This window comes from Chelonoidis abingdonii, chromosome 1, assembly GCF_003597395.2.
Source record: "Chelonoidis abingdonii isolate Lonesome George chromosome 1, CheloAbing_2.0, whole genome shotgun sequence".
NCBI classification, from domain to species: Eukaryota; Metazoa; Chordata; order Testudines; family Testudinidae; genus Chelonoidis; species Chelonoidis abingdonii.
The window spans coordinates 42,231,881-42,245,228 of NC_133769.1; the positions used below are offsets into that span (position 1 = coordinate 42,231,881).

The 13,348-nt window shown below is 41.3% G+C and overlaps 1 protein-coding gene across 2 annotated transcripts in view; it reads left to right on the top strand.

Moving 5' to 3' along the window:
* GRM8 (glutamate metabotropic receptor 8) overlaps nt 1-13,348 on the top strand; it is a 517,546-nt gene that overhangs the window by 75,220 nt on the left and 428,978 nt on the right. For both annotated transcript variants that reach the window (XM_075065157.1, XM_075065150.1), the window contains exon 2: nt 6,719-6,935. In XM_075065157.1, coding sequence (XP_074921258.1) covers nt 6,719-6,935 — 217 coding nt within the window. The remainder of the gene's footprint in view (nt 1-6,718; nt 6,936-13,348) is intronic.

Here is a 13,348-nt window from a genome sequence, read left to right on the forward strand (position 1 = left end):
CCACTGGCTGCTTCTCTGATCTACCTCAGCCCCATACCTGTGGGTTTGTGGAGCCCCAAGGCAGTGGTTTTATCCTTGGCAGGATAAGTTACTCCTGACAAGGATCTCATGTGAGCAAAGAGACTCTTCAGCCCCTTTCAGAAAGATTTTAAAAGGCATCATCCAGTCAAATTTGGCTCCTATCTAGGTTTCAGACACACTGGCATCTACAACCGCTAAAGAGCATTGAAGAGTGTGTTCTCCTTTCAGCACTGAGAAAGTCAAGGGGAAGAGCCCTGAAAGCTGTAGCCCACGGTGGGCACAGGAACTGCTTTTGTTTTTGGTGTTTTGCTTAAGTTTTGTATCTGAAGAATAAAACTGTGCCTGGAAAGAGACGTGGCCTCCGAAGGTTGGGGATCCAACCTGAATGAGGGGTTAGCCTGAAGCCAGACTGGATAGGCAGCACGGCTACAATTAATTTTTCTCCAATTTCTGTGGAAACTAATTTAAAAACCAAACCAAACCCTCACCCTTTCAATGTCTGCAATTCAAGCATTGGAGCACTGATAATGTTATATTGCGTGAGAAACAAAAGCTGACTACACAACAGTGAAACTGGTGAGACTATTTTCCAGCCTGAGTGAAAGGCTGAAACACAACACAAAAAGTAAATCAGACCATTACAGTTATCTCAGCTTTTAAAAATCGGGAGTGTCATGAGTAACACAGGTAAGGTCTTTTAAAATACGATTTTCAAGCTGACATGAAATCTTTAATGGCAGAGGTGAAACAATCACGAAGCAGGTATCAATGGCTATCAGTAGGTGAGTACAGATGGTTTAAAATTTGTGTAGGCATTGGTTTTTCATTTTTGTTTTTTTTCATTCAGCCCTTCTGAGGGATTTTAGTTTTCTTTTTAAGGAAAGGATCTCAGGGATGTTTATTTTCTATCCTGTGAAAGCTTTAGTCACCCTCTTAAAACTGAAGATCCAGAAACTGCTTGTGCCATGCTTTGGAAGCTTTGCTTTAGTCCAGGGTGGTCCCCCTCAGGAAGAGAGAATGTGTTTTGTCGGGAAGAAGGAATCTTTGGAATCCAGGAGAGTTTGGAGGGAAAACCTAGATTATTGCCTTGCTCCAGGGCCAGAGATTGCTTTACTAAAGTGTGGGATGGTGTTGTCCACTTTCCACTGGACAACAAGGTGTTAAGGAACTTCTGTGGGCTCAGCCAGCCCTGCCCTGGCCCACCACACCTGCAGGGCATGCACAGGCTGGAGGAGGAGTTAAAAAGGGAACAGAACAGCTCACTTGTGGGCAGACTAGGGAAGAGACCACACCTTCAACCCTCAGCTGCTGAGGAAAACCAGAAGCTTTCCCAACAACTGCCTGAAGGTCTCTCCCTGAGGGAAGAGATGCCCTAATCCTGATACACCCTGAGAGGGAGGCATTCCTTTCTCTCTCACTAACTCAGTTTGTGTTATCTTAATGTCTTATGGACTACCCAGAAGGGGAGTGTAGAGATATGTTTGTAGAAGATTATAATTTAGAGATGCTCCCTCATAATGAACAGTATTATGAACATAGGAATTTGGAGATGTGCCCTGGAGGCAGGATTTGGGAACATCATGTGGCTGTGTGCAGCAGTTTACTACAGAAGCTCTCCAGTCTGTTTTATTAAAGTTTTATTCCTTTCCCATTCACTGGTTTGTAATTTAATGAACAACAAGATTGTTACAAGGAGAGACTTGGGAGTGACCTGACCGGAAGGCCAAGTCACAGGAAGAGGCAGGCCACCGCAGACGCGGAGCAGCCAGTGGCAGCAGTACCCAGTGGAGAGAGAGAGCTGCCACGGGGAGATGCCAGAGTTGGGCTGAGCCCTTCACAACGGGTGGACAAAGTGGGCATCCTTCCCACCATGGACTGGGGGGAAGACTGACTGAACCAGACAGTCAAATACCATCGACCTAGAGACATGGGCTGGTAGGTCAGACAACATGGACCTAGATTATCTCCTCAGATCAGTGATTCAGAACTAAGGCTACGTTTTAGTCACGGGTATTTTTAGTAAAAGTCACAGATAGGTCATGGGCAGAATACAAAGATTCTTGGACCATGACTTGTCCATGACTTTTACTATATACCCTTGACTAAAACTTTTGGGGGGGGGGGCCTTCACGGGGGTGCCATGGGTGCTGGGGGAGGGGCAGCAACACATGGCCTGGGAACCCCACTAGTGCTGGGGCGGGAGGTTGGCGGGGCTGGCAGACTCCCTGCCTGGCTCCGTGACTCCCCTCCCCCCCCAGCAGTAGCAGAGCTTGAGTGTGGGAGGGGGGAGTGGATTGGGGCACTAGGGTGGGGTGAGGCAGATTCTGACCAGCGCTTACCTGGGAGGCTCCCTGGAAGCAGCAACATCCCCCTCAGCTCCTAGGGGGAAGTGTGGCCAGGCAGCTCTGCTTGCTGCTTCTTCCCCTAGCGCTGGCTTCGCAGCTCCCATTGGCCAGGAACCGCGGCCAATGGGAGCTGTGGAGGTGGTGCCTGCAGGGGAGGCAGCATGCAGAGCTGCCTGGCCACGCCTCCAGGCTCTTAAAGCATGCCCATATCCAGCCACGAAAAAGCAAGTTTGAAGGTTTTTGGAGCTCACAGGCTGCTACTGCTGATTTGTTCCTGGGTTTTTAACAATAGCAGCCCTTCTCACAGACCTAATTAAGGACAGGAGCCCCAATAAGGTGCACTGGTCAAGGCCTGTGAAAAGTCCTTTCAGACGTTGAAAGACCTCTTATGTAAAGAGTCTGTCCTGTTCAGTTCTGACTCCTCAAGAGACCATTTTACAAGCTGATGCCTCAGAAGTGGTGAGCCGACCCCTTCACAGATGGCTTAGGATTGCCTTCTTTCCCTGCTACCAAAGTATAGCAGCGAGTGAGAGGACCTCATTGCAGCTGCGCAGGGAGACTGGTTTACTACTGTCTGATTGGGAAGAATGTCTCCTACTGAATCACCAGAAAAACTTACTGCATCTCCAAAATGTTGATTTGAGATCTCTGATCAAAGTAGTAGAACAACACACAACCCTGTTTACCTTATTTGATCACAGCATGAGATGGTATTAGCGCAGATCAAACACTTGAGTCTTGATTATCCATACCATGGAAGCTTTTATTCAGTGAAGGGAGACTAAGATGATGATCTGACGGATGGCAATTTGCAGATGTGACTAATAGCTGGAAGACATTGACCTCGGCTCTTATCCAGCAAGTGTTCAATATCTAGGCCCTAAGGATCTCTTTCACTTCAGTGAGGCTTTTGTGCTCACAGAGCTCTTCTGTGCAGAAGAGGTGGTGATAATTTTGAAAAGACAAGGCTTTTAATGATTAATGAGACATAAAACATGAGAAATCAATATGAAAATATTTGACTGTGCAAACTTCTTTCTAAACATTTATACTCCTTAGCGAAATTGTTTTGTTTATTAGTAGGTGGCAAAATACTAATTGAAATTGACCTGTAGCCAACAATGTTAGCTGTAATAATTATTTTTTAAAAGTGTCATTGCTGATATACTGGGGACAGGATTGAAGTCAGCTGCATCAGTGACTATTGTAGCTATGTCAGTGTAACACCTCATCAACAACTTTCAAGATTCTTTGCTGCCTGTTTATAGGATCATTCTATCTCAACTCACTTCCCTATATCTGGTAAACTGCTCCCAAGTCTTTTCCTGAAAGGATATAAAGAGATTTCATATGAAACCTTTGGCTAATGTTTTAAATTGACAATTCTAGTGGGCAGGAACCCATTGAATGTTTGTCCAACACTTAAACTGAACAAGTGAAGAAGGGAAGGACTTTTAGGAGCAACGTGCCCACTGGACACTTGCATTGGAGAAGTACAGAAGGGTCATCCAGTTTTTCCTACTAGGTCCAGTTTTTGGGCCTCCCTTAGGTTAGTCTGGACCCTATGTTGGGAACACCAGAATAAACCCATTAGTAACATTCCCTATTCAGTGGTCCCTGGATCAGAAAGTGGTGAATCTTCCTTCTGTGGAGGACTCTAGGCGTGGACCATCACTTGCCTGAAAATAAATAAAAGGTGCTAGTCTTATGCTTCTGGCACTAAGAGGCTTCTTTTTTCACATGTCGTCTTCATCTAATGGGATAAGATCTTTCATTGGTATCTCTGATAGCTGCCTGAGGCATTTATGTTGTCCTGCCCATGCTGATGTGAGGGTGTCTGGTATTTCCGGGAGGAGTAGGTCAGCATATTGCAGGATCAAGACCTAAGACTATACATACTAAAACCTATGGGTCTTTTAAAATGGTACGCTATAGCTTTAAGTGACAAAGTACTAAGGAATGAATATAGAAATATATATAGTTAAATAACTTTAAGGCTGTGGCATAAACCAGCCCAAGCTAACAAATTCAAAGGCGCCCCCGTGTGCCTCTCCTTCTTTCAGAGGGCTCAGTTCTGTCACCATTATGCGCATTGAATTACCCCATTCCCGAAGTAAAAGTGGCAAAATCTGACTCAGTGTAAATTGGGATGGGGAAGGCAGATGTTGGGTGGTGGTGGTGGTGGGGGAAGTATCCCATCAATTAGGATGGGAGTATGAATCCTCATGTTAAAAAGTGTAGCTTTTGGCAGTTTATGTAACAGCTCTACTGTTGATTTCAACACAGTTATGCATTCATTTATTCTTTTTTTTTCTTAAAAAGCAAAGCAAAAAACAAACTACTGCCCCTCAATTATCAGGACTGCATGTTGTATGAATACAATGTGGATATTATATGTATTTGTGTTTAATTTTAAAAGATAATAAAGGATAAATATAAGAAAAAATCCCCATAGGGAATTTTTACTCCAGTTACCAGTAGGATCTATAGTGTAGATACAGACCATATTTAGGGATTTTTGAAAATACATATTACTGAATTGATAGACCATAACCACTTCTTTGCATAAGAAGCATTGTGCTCTGTCATGTAAAAATGTTCTTAGGGATATGTAAAATATGGTTTATTAAATCTACAGTCCGTAACCAGAGTTGTTACAGTTAAAAGTATAAATTCTTAGTTCACGGTTTATTGATCCGGTGCATTCTAACAACTTGCCTGCATACCAAACATTCTTTTGAATTTTGTTGAAAAAGAGTTAGTGTGTCTCTTTAGCTACTTTTTCCCTCCTCTTGTAACCAATGATTAAGGCTGTATTTCCTCTCTCCCCTCCCCCCCATGAATAAATGTAATTTTTCACAGAGCAAAATGGCAACTATTAAGGGGAACATTAAATGTTATAACAAACATGTTTACAAGCCAGTATCTACCTATTGCTTTTTAAAGTGCTGGAAATGTTTCAGAACATCCCATGAAGGAATTTATATTTCCTGTCAGTTGATGTAGCTTTGCTTTGTTGATAGTAGCATTTTCTTTGAAAGATCACCTGTATTTTACATTTGAGATTATTTTGTTCTTCTGACCATATTCTAAATGGCTTTGTTACCATCAGCCAGCTGAAACTAGTAACCTGCCTTTTATACTAGACCTTAATAGCAGAGGGAAGGGATGACTAACTTAAGTAAGAAGCGATTTAGTAACTTGCTCAATGTCACATAAAGTCTCTGACAGAGCTGAGATAAGAAACCAGATTTCCTAAATACCATTCCTTTTGCCTTAATCACAAAATCATCCTTCCTTCTTGTGCTAATGACACAATATTTCATTGGACCTCAGACAATAATTTTGGGGTAATTAGCTGGTATTCCACATTCCCACTCAAAATATTTTCTGATCACTTTCATGACTAGTTAGTGAATATTTCAAGTGTATCCCATCACCACTGTTTTCAAAGCATACTCATTATAAAATATCAAAAACATTCTTTGGTGAAAAAAATTATAATTTAAATATTTTTGCAAAAGAATCGACAATAAACATTACCTCTAGACAATAACTTTTTAACCTCCCCAAACTTTACTTATTACAGAAAGCAAAGTTATGACTGAACCCTATCAGGTTACCTATTTTGAGGCTTTTCTAGATGCATAAATGCAATGTAGACATTTCTTTAAATATTTTAACTAGTCCTCAGAAATAGCATAACCATATCTCTTTGCAGTTATTTAAAATCTCTTCTGCTCTCTGCATGCAAAATAATTGTGATGACAAGCTGTATAAAAATCACTAATTTCCTATATAGGTATATAGCTAATATCTTTTTTTAAAACATTTTCCTGCATAACCCAATTACTTAAGCTTTATATTCTTGTGTGATGCTATGAATGATGCCGTGTTAAATCATGAAAAATCAAAACAAAACATTGAAGAGACAAACCTTATGAAATAAGGAAAAAAATCTTAAATGTCTTCCAACTATAAAAAGTAACATTTAAACATTAAGCTCCTCAAAGATGTGACCTTTTTTCTTGATTTGTCAGTTGTCCCAGTTCTCTTTTTTCCTTCACTTTTGCATCAGTTCTTAATATGGCTAGAATGGGGGAAAATGTTGTTCTGGTATGTCACCAGGAGTCATGACTCATGACATCTGGGGAATAGCAGAATTCATTATTCACTGGGGGAAAAAATTATGCAATGAAACTTAACTGACATTTTGCAATATCTGAAATGGTTTCTGATTAGTTGCTTTAATTATGACAAGCTATTCATTTCTGTGCTGCTCCTGTGCATAATCTGTTTTAAACTGAAAATTATTTTAGATTGGCTTGAATTACTTGTCATTTTGTTTGCAGATACCTCAAATCAGCTATGCATCTACAGCTCCAGAATTAAGTGATAACACCAGATATGACTTTTTCTCTCGAGTGGTTCCACCTGACTCATATCAAGCCCAAGCCATGGTTGATATTGTGACAGCACTTGGATGGAACTACGTGTCAACACTGGCTTCAGAGGGAAACTATGGAGAGAGTGGTGTAGAAGCATTTACTCAGATCTCGAGGGAAATTGGTAAGTGTATATTTATCAGATTTTGTATTTATAGCTGACAGGTTACTAAAGTCTGAGCATCACCAAACACTGTCTGGTCTATGTGGGATAATTAGAGCTCCTACAGATGCATGACCTAGAATGTATTCTTGAGAGAAGTGAAGAATATTATGAATGATTTTGCTGTTCATGGGTTTGTTAAGGTGACACTTTGGTACTTACTTAGAAAGGAGAGCTCCTGACAAAGGCAAGAAATTCAAAAAGATCACCCACTTTGAAAAGGGGAAGCTCTTTGACAAATTAGAGACTCTACAGGTTTGATAAATGGGATATAATATGGTCATTTAGATCGAAACTGATGTTAGCAAATTGCCATCCTTTTAAAAAAAAAGTTGGACTGTAGCTAGAGAGGTTATGATCAAGATGTTTTTAGAAAATCCTAATCTTTGTGACCCCAAATCCTGGCAAATCTTTCTCACTGTTCATGGAGTTTTTAATCTTGCTGCTCTAAAAATTCTATAAAGTACAAAGACATACCCTGGTTGTTTTTATTTCAGCATGAAATATGTTATATAAACACTGACATATGATGAAGAGTATTTTTAAGGTCTATTTAATCTTTCCTCAGTGCAGTAGTTATTTCTGGCCTGCAAAATTGGCTGTTTTTCAGAAGCAATGGATTTTAGCCTCCAAGATGGGGAGTAATAGGTAGTATGAAGGCGAGATAAATAGATGTCTGGTATTGATATTTCACCAACTAAACCAATGTTAACTAACACAAATAACACCTCTACTGTACAAAAACCTCAAACAGCTTTGCTATTCTTCCCCATATAGCATGGATTAATTTTTTGGGCTTGCAGCATGCCTTGAAGCTCAACAGACTCTGACTTTGTCAGGATAAATTGTGGGGGCAGGAGAGAAGAGAATGCTAGAGCAGGAGCTCCAATCTGTCCCCAACTTCCACTTACAGATCTAGAGACCATCAGCTTGAACTTCCAAGCTGTCTAGATAAGGCACAAGGGGAGAGGCATCTCCTAGCTACCCAGGGCTCAAACCATAGAGGGCCTCGTGAATCAACAACCTGAAATGTGCTGGATCTCATGCACTCTATACAGTATATAATGATCCATGTGAGAACCATCAGTAAGTAACTACACCACTTTCATTCAGTATACTCTGGTTTCCAAATGGTCTTCATATGTCAACCCAAGTAAAGTACCTTCCAATTGTTTGATCAAGAGGGGACCAAGGCATGGTTGACTTTGGTGAGGTCTGCTTTCAAAAGACAATACTGCAATTTTCACACTAAGCACTAACAGTAGAACATTCTTTGCCAGTGATGCAATGTGGACTTCCACTAGCACCTGAAAATGCAGCAGGATCCTCACACGAGAGAGCCCTTGCAGCTCATAATCACTTAATACTTCCTATTGGAAAGAATAGTACAGAGTGTCTCAAGCAGTACCGTGTATCTGCCAGGGGCCACAGGTGCATTAACAGCATCTCTCTCTTTCAATGATATCAAAGGGAGCTGGTAGATCTAAGTGGAACAGTCTGGGTGTTTGACCTACATCATGTGTGTGTATTAGACAGAATTGCAGTCTCCCTGCCATGTACTAGTATAAAACTAGTTTGAAAGGAAATTCATTGACTCTCGGGATCGACAGAATAACTTTCTCAGTTTTCCTTTACATGACTTTACATTTGTCCACCCCAAGTGTAGCTCTAACACTGCAGAGGCCAACAAATCATTCCTAGTCGAGGTTATCTTGTTTGCACAGTATACAGAAATATCTTGCTAATAAACATTTGTCTCTGTAACCAAGTGAAGATTCATCAGGCTGTTTACCACTTAGTACTGTTCTGCTGATCAAGACTCCATGGATGCTACGATGGAGAAGAATTATTCTTGGTTTCTAACATAGCCACAGCACAAGAGTTCAAAAATTCTTTGTCAAAATCTATTCAATTTGGAATAGAAATACTGCCTAGAGCTAGTCAAAAAATGTCGCATGGAACATTTTTCTGTCAGAAAATGCTGATTGGACAAAAGCTAAACATTTCATGGAATGTATTGATTTTTGCCCAAATTTTCAAAGGGAAATCATGAAAATGTTTTGTTTTTTGGTAAGCTTGACACATTTTGTTATGTTATAATTTATAAAATTCAAAACAATAAAGTTGAAACATTTTGTTTTGGCTTTATCAACCTGAAATATTTGGGTAAGGTCAGTGAAATCTATCAAATATTTCACATTATGACTAATTACATGATTTTAAAACTTTTAAATATTGGAATTCCCACAGGATATAAATACCCCCACCCCAACACCTCTACACCTGCCATTGACATTGGCTTTTTTCCACAGGCATAGAACCATTTTTGTTTAAAAATGAAAACATAACTGCTCACATAATCCATGGGCTCCAGGACCTTGGGCTATAAGAAAGTATTAAATATGAGACTCTCCAGATAATAGCAAAGGATGGCAATACTATTTTAATAATAATAATAATCCTTGTATGGTGACACTCGGAGCCTGCAATAGGGTGGACTGCAACTTTAAGGGCAGGAGACATTTGACCAGCCAGCACTAAATTAAATTAGCGCAGCCCCACTCCACCTGTGCAGGATGTGGGACTTCAAAAAAGGAGAGCCCATCAGCTGAGGGCTGTATACAGATGGATAAAGGATTTCTTAAGTAAAAGAACTATGCAGTCAGAGTAGGGAAATCCGACTCTAGCATATACACATTCACAAATGACACTCCCCTGCAGAGTGCCATCAGCCCTTCTTTATTCAGTGTAAGGATAAATGATTTCTCAAAAAGGATGAGTGCAGAAGTAGGCTTTTCCTTGTTTGCAGATGACTGTGCCGAAGGGACTAAAAACAGAAACCAGGAAATAACTGAAAAGTGAATTAATTAAGCACTTAGGAAACGTGCAGAATGGGGAAACAGAAGGGTATTTACGTTTTCAGTAAGCAAAACTAAAGGAATGATATTCAGTGAAAGGAAAATTAAAAAAGATTGGAAATTGTGTCTCCATGGACAGCAAATACGTATAGTTAAAAACCACAAATTCCTGTGTGTGACATTTGATAATGAACTAACATGGAAGGATCACACTGAAAATATTGTAAATAAATGTAATAGTAAACTCGGTCTACTTAACAATGTTTCTGGAATCACCAGAGAGGGGCGGGGGTACTGATAAGACAGCAGCGGTAATGCTTTATAGAGCATCAGTAAGACCAAACATTGAGTATGGATGCCACATGTTTAGTTCAGGATCAAAAATTAACCCGAGGAAGCTAGACTCAATCCAAGCCCGGGCATTGCCTCATCACAACATTTGTGTGTATAATGAAGACAGGAGCTGGTAAAATGCCTGTTGTGTTAAGAATGAAGTTACCCAAAAGGTCACAGGGAAGATGGAAACACCAGACAAATATATGAAGAATACTGGAAATTCAGTGGACAACGTGAGGTGAGGGACCCCAAAATACTTCATGTGAATAGGATTAAAGTATAGACAAAGGAACTAAGAGAAAGGAAAGAATTCAAAGTAATTAGCAAATCATGCATTTTCCGTGGCTATCTGGATGTTAAGTCATACCCCTGAAATAAATGTGGAACTATATAATGAAATTAAAAGGAGAGATAAATGTATTAATTTTATCAAATCTCTCTCTATATAATGATACATGGGGCAAACATTGCTAAATATTTATAGATGGGTCTAAAGAGGGGGAAAAACAGGAGAGTGGGGCCAGCATTCTCTGTCCTAACACTTGAAATAAAGGAATCCATAAGACTATCAGATTTTGTAACCACTAGGATGGCCAAACTAGCAAGAATAATGTTGGCATTATACTGGATTCTAGACATGTGACCTACTTCAGTTGTCATCTTGTCTGATTCACTATCAGGACTACTGGCCATCAAAAATGGGATTCAGATAGTAGAAATGATACTACTAACAGAACTGGCAGAGATGAGCATAAACATTGAAATAGCATGTTGGGATACCAGGAAAAAGACGTGGCTGAAAAAGTAGCAAAAAATGCAGTAAAAACGCAAAAATTGACAGATTCCTCTAAGTAAACAGGCAACTAAAAATGTAACGAAAATGAACTAAGAGAGGAGTTGCAGGAAGTATGGACAAAAGAAACAAGGGGGGAAAGATGCCATGAAGTATGCCCTAGAATTAAAAATGCTGACATATTGCAAGCACCCGATAGAAAGAAAGAATGAGACAGCTTTACTCTGAGTAGCTACTGGACACTGACTTGAACAGTAACTTTAACTTAATTAACAGATACAATGATGGGCTATGTGAGACATACAAGGTCAAAGAAATAGCTGATCACAACCTCTGGGGTTGTAATGAGTGCAATAGCGATAAGGGGATTTTGTATGAGAAACTCAGATACCTGAAAGTGATGAAGTTCACACTAAAATACCTTAAGAGCATTAGGAATATGGGGCACTGTTCAGAAAACAATATTACGATTTTTAAAAAATACTGTGAAAAGACAGAGATTGTAACAGTATATCATGAAATCCAGCCCTTGGTGGTCACAGAATGTGAGTCTGCTACATCATTAAATATAAGAAGTAGTAGTAGAAGATGTTCATCCATCGTTGTCGATGAAGACCCCAACAACTCATTCGTTCGATGACCGGACTCTGTGCTTCCAAAGATGACTGATCAGTCCGATTCGGGCGTGGAACGTCCTGTCACACATCAGGGAGACATGTAATGGCACTGTCGATGATGTGCGGGCAGCTCTGGACTTGAGCAGCTCACGTTTTCTTTCAGCCTCAGCAGTATGCCTCACCTCAGAGGTATTACTGCCTGTGTGAATGAGGCTGCGCCATGCTGGACGGTTCAGTGCAAGGGTTTCCCATGTGGCAGTGTTGATCTCGAGGGACTTCAGAGAGGTCTTCAGCGTGTCCTTGAACCGCTTCTTTTGTCCTCCATGGGAGCGCTTTCCCTGGGTAAGTTCTCCGTAGAAGAGCTGTTTAAGAATGCGCTCGTCTGACATTCTCATGACATGTCCGGCCCATCTAGTCTGGGCTCTCATCAGCAGTGTCTGAACTGACGGCAGACTGGCTCTGGTAAGGACTTCAGTATCGGGCACTTTGTCCTGCCATCTGATTTTTAGAAGCTTTCGCTGACAGGAAATGTGGAAGTGATTGAGCCTTCATGCATGACTCCGATAGACAGTCCACGTCTTGCGGGCGTACAGCAGAGTTGGAAGCACCACTGCTTGGTAGACCTTCAGCTTCTTTGGTAGGCTGATTCCTCGATGTTCCCAGACGTTGGAGCGCAATCGGCCAAATGCAGAGCTAGCTTTAGCAATTCTGCAGTTTACTTCATCATCAATTGACACTGCTCGGGAAAGGATACTGCCCAGGTATGTGAAGTGGTCCACTGCCTGAAGTCTCTGTTCATTTACAGTGATGGACGGTTCTGAGTAAGGAGCGTGGGGAGCTGGCTGGTGCATGACCTCAGTCTTCTTGATTTTAATGATGAGACCAAAGTTGTTGCATGCAGATGAAAACTTGTCCATACTGGCTTGCATTTCTGGCTCTGTACTAGCATTCAGAGCACAATCATCGGCAAAGAGAAAGTCTCGAAGTACAGTTTCCTTCACCTTGGTGATGGCACACAGTTGCCTCAGATTGAATAGTTTTCTGTCAGTTCTGTATTTCAGGTCTACTCCTTCAGTGCAGTGTTGAAAGGCATCAATACGAGTGGCAGAGAATATCATGCTGAACAAAGTGGGTGCTAAAACACACCCTTGCCTGACGCCGTTGGTGACTGGGAAGGCCTCAGATGTTTCACTGTCATCCAGGACACGAGCCATCATACCGTGATGAAATTGATGTACCATTCCTTGAATCTGTCTGGACAGTTGAATTTCGACATGATCCTCCATAGGCCCTGGCGACTGACAGAGTCAAACGCTTTTGTGAGGTCCACAAAAGTGACATTTCTCCTGTAGCTGATGTTCAGCGAAGATCATGTCAATAGTCCCACATCCCTTGCGGAAGCCGCACTGTGATTCTGGCAGTAAGCCCTGCTCTAGGTGAGTGATCAATCAGTTCAACAGAACCTGTGCAAGAACTTTCCGTGCTGTAGAGAGCAGCGAGATTCCACGGTGATTGTAGCATACCTGGCGATTGCCCTTCCTCTTATAGAGGTGCACGATGGACGTGTCTCTAAATTCCTGTGGAATGGTTCCCTGCTTCCAGAAGGACTGAAACAGCTCAGTGAGTTTCCATAGCAGCACAGGTCCACTGACTTTGTACATCTCTGCTGGTATGGCATCTGATCCTGGGGCTTTGCCACTTGACAGGTGGTTGATGGCTTTCTTCACTTCGTCCTCTTTTGGTGAAGCATCCATGGAGTCATTGACTGCA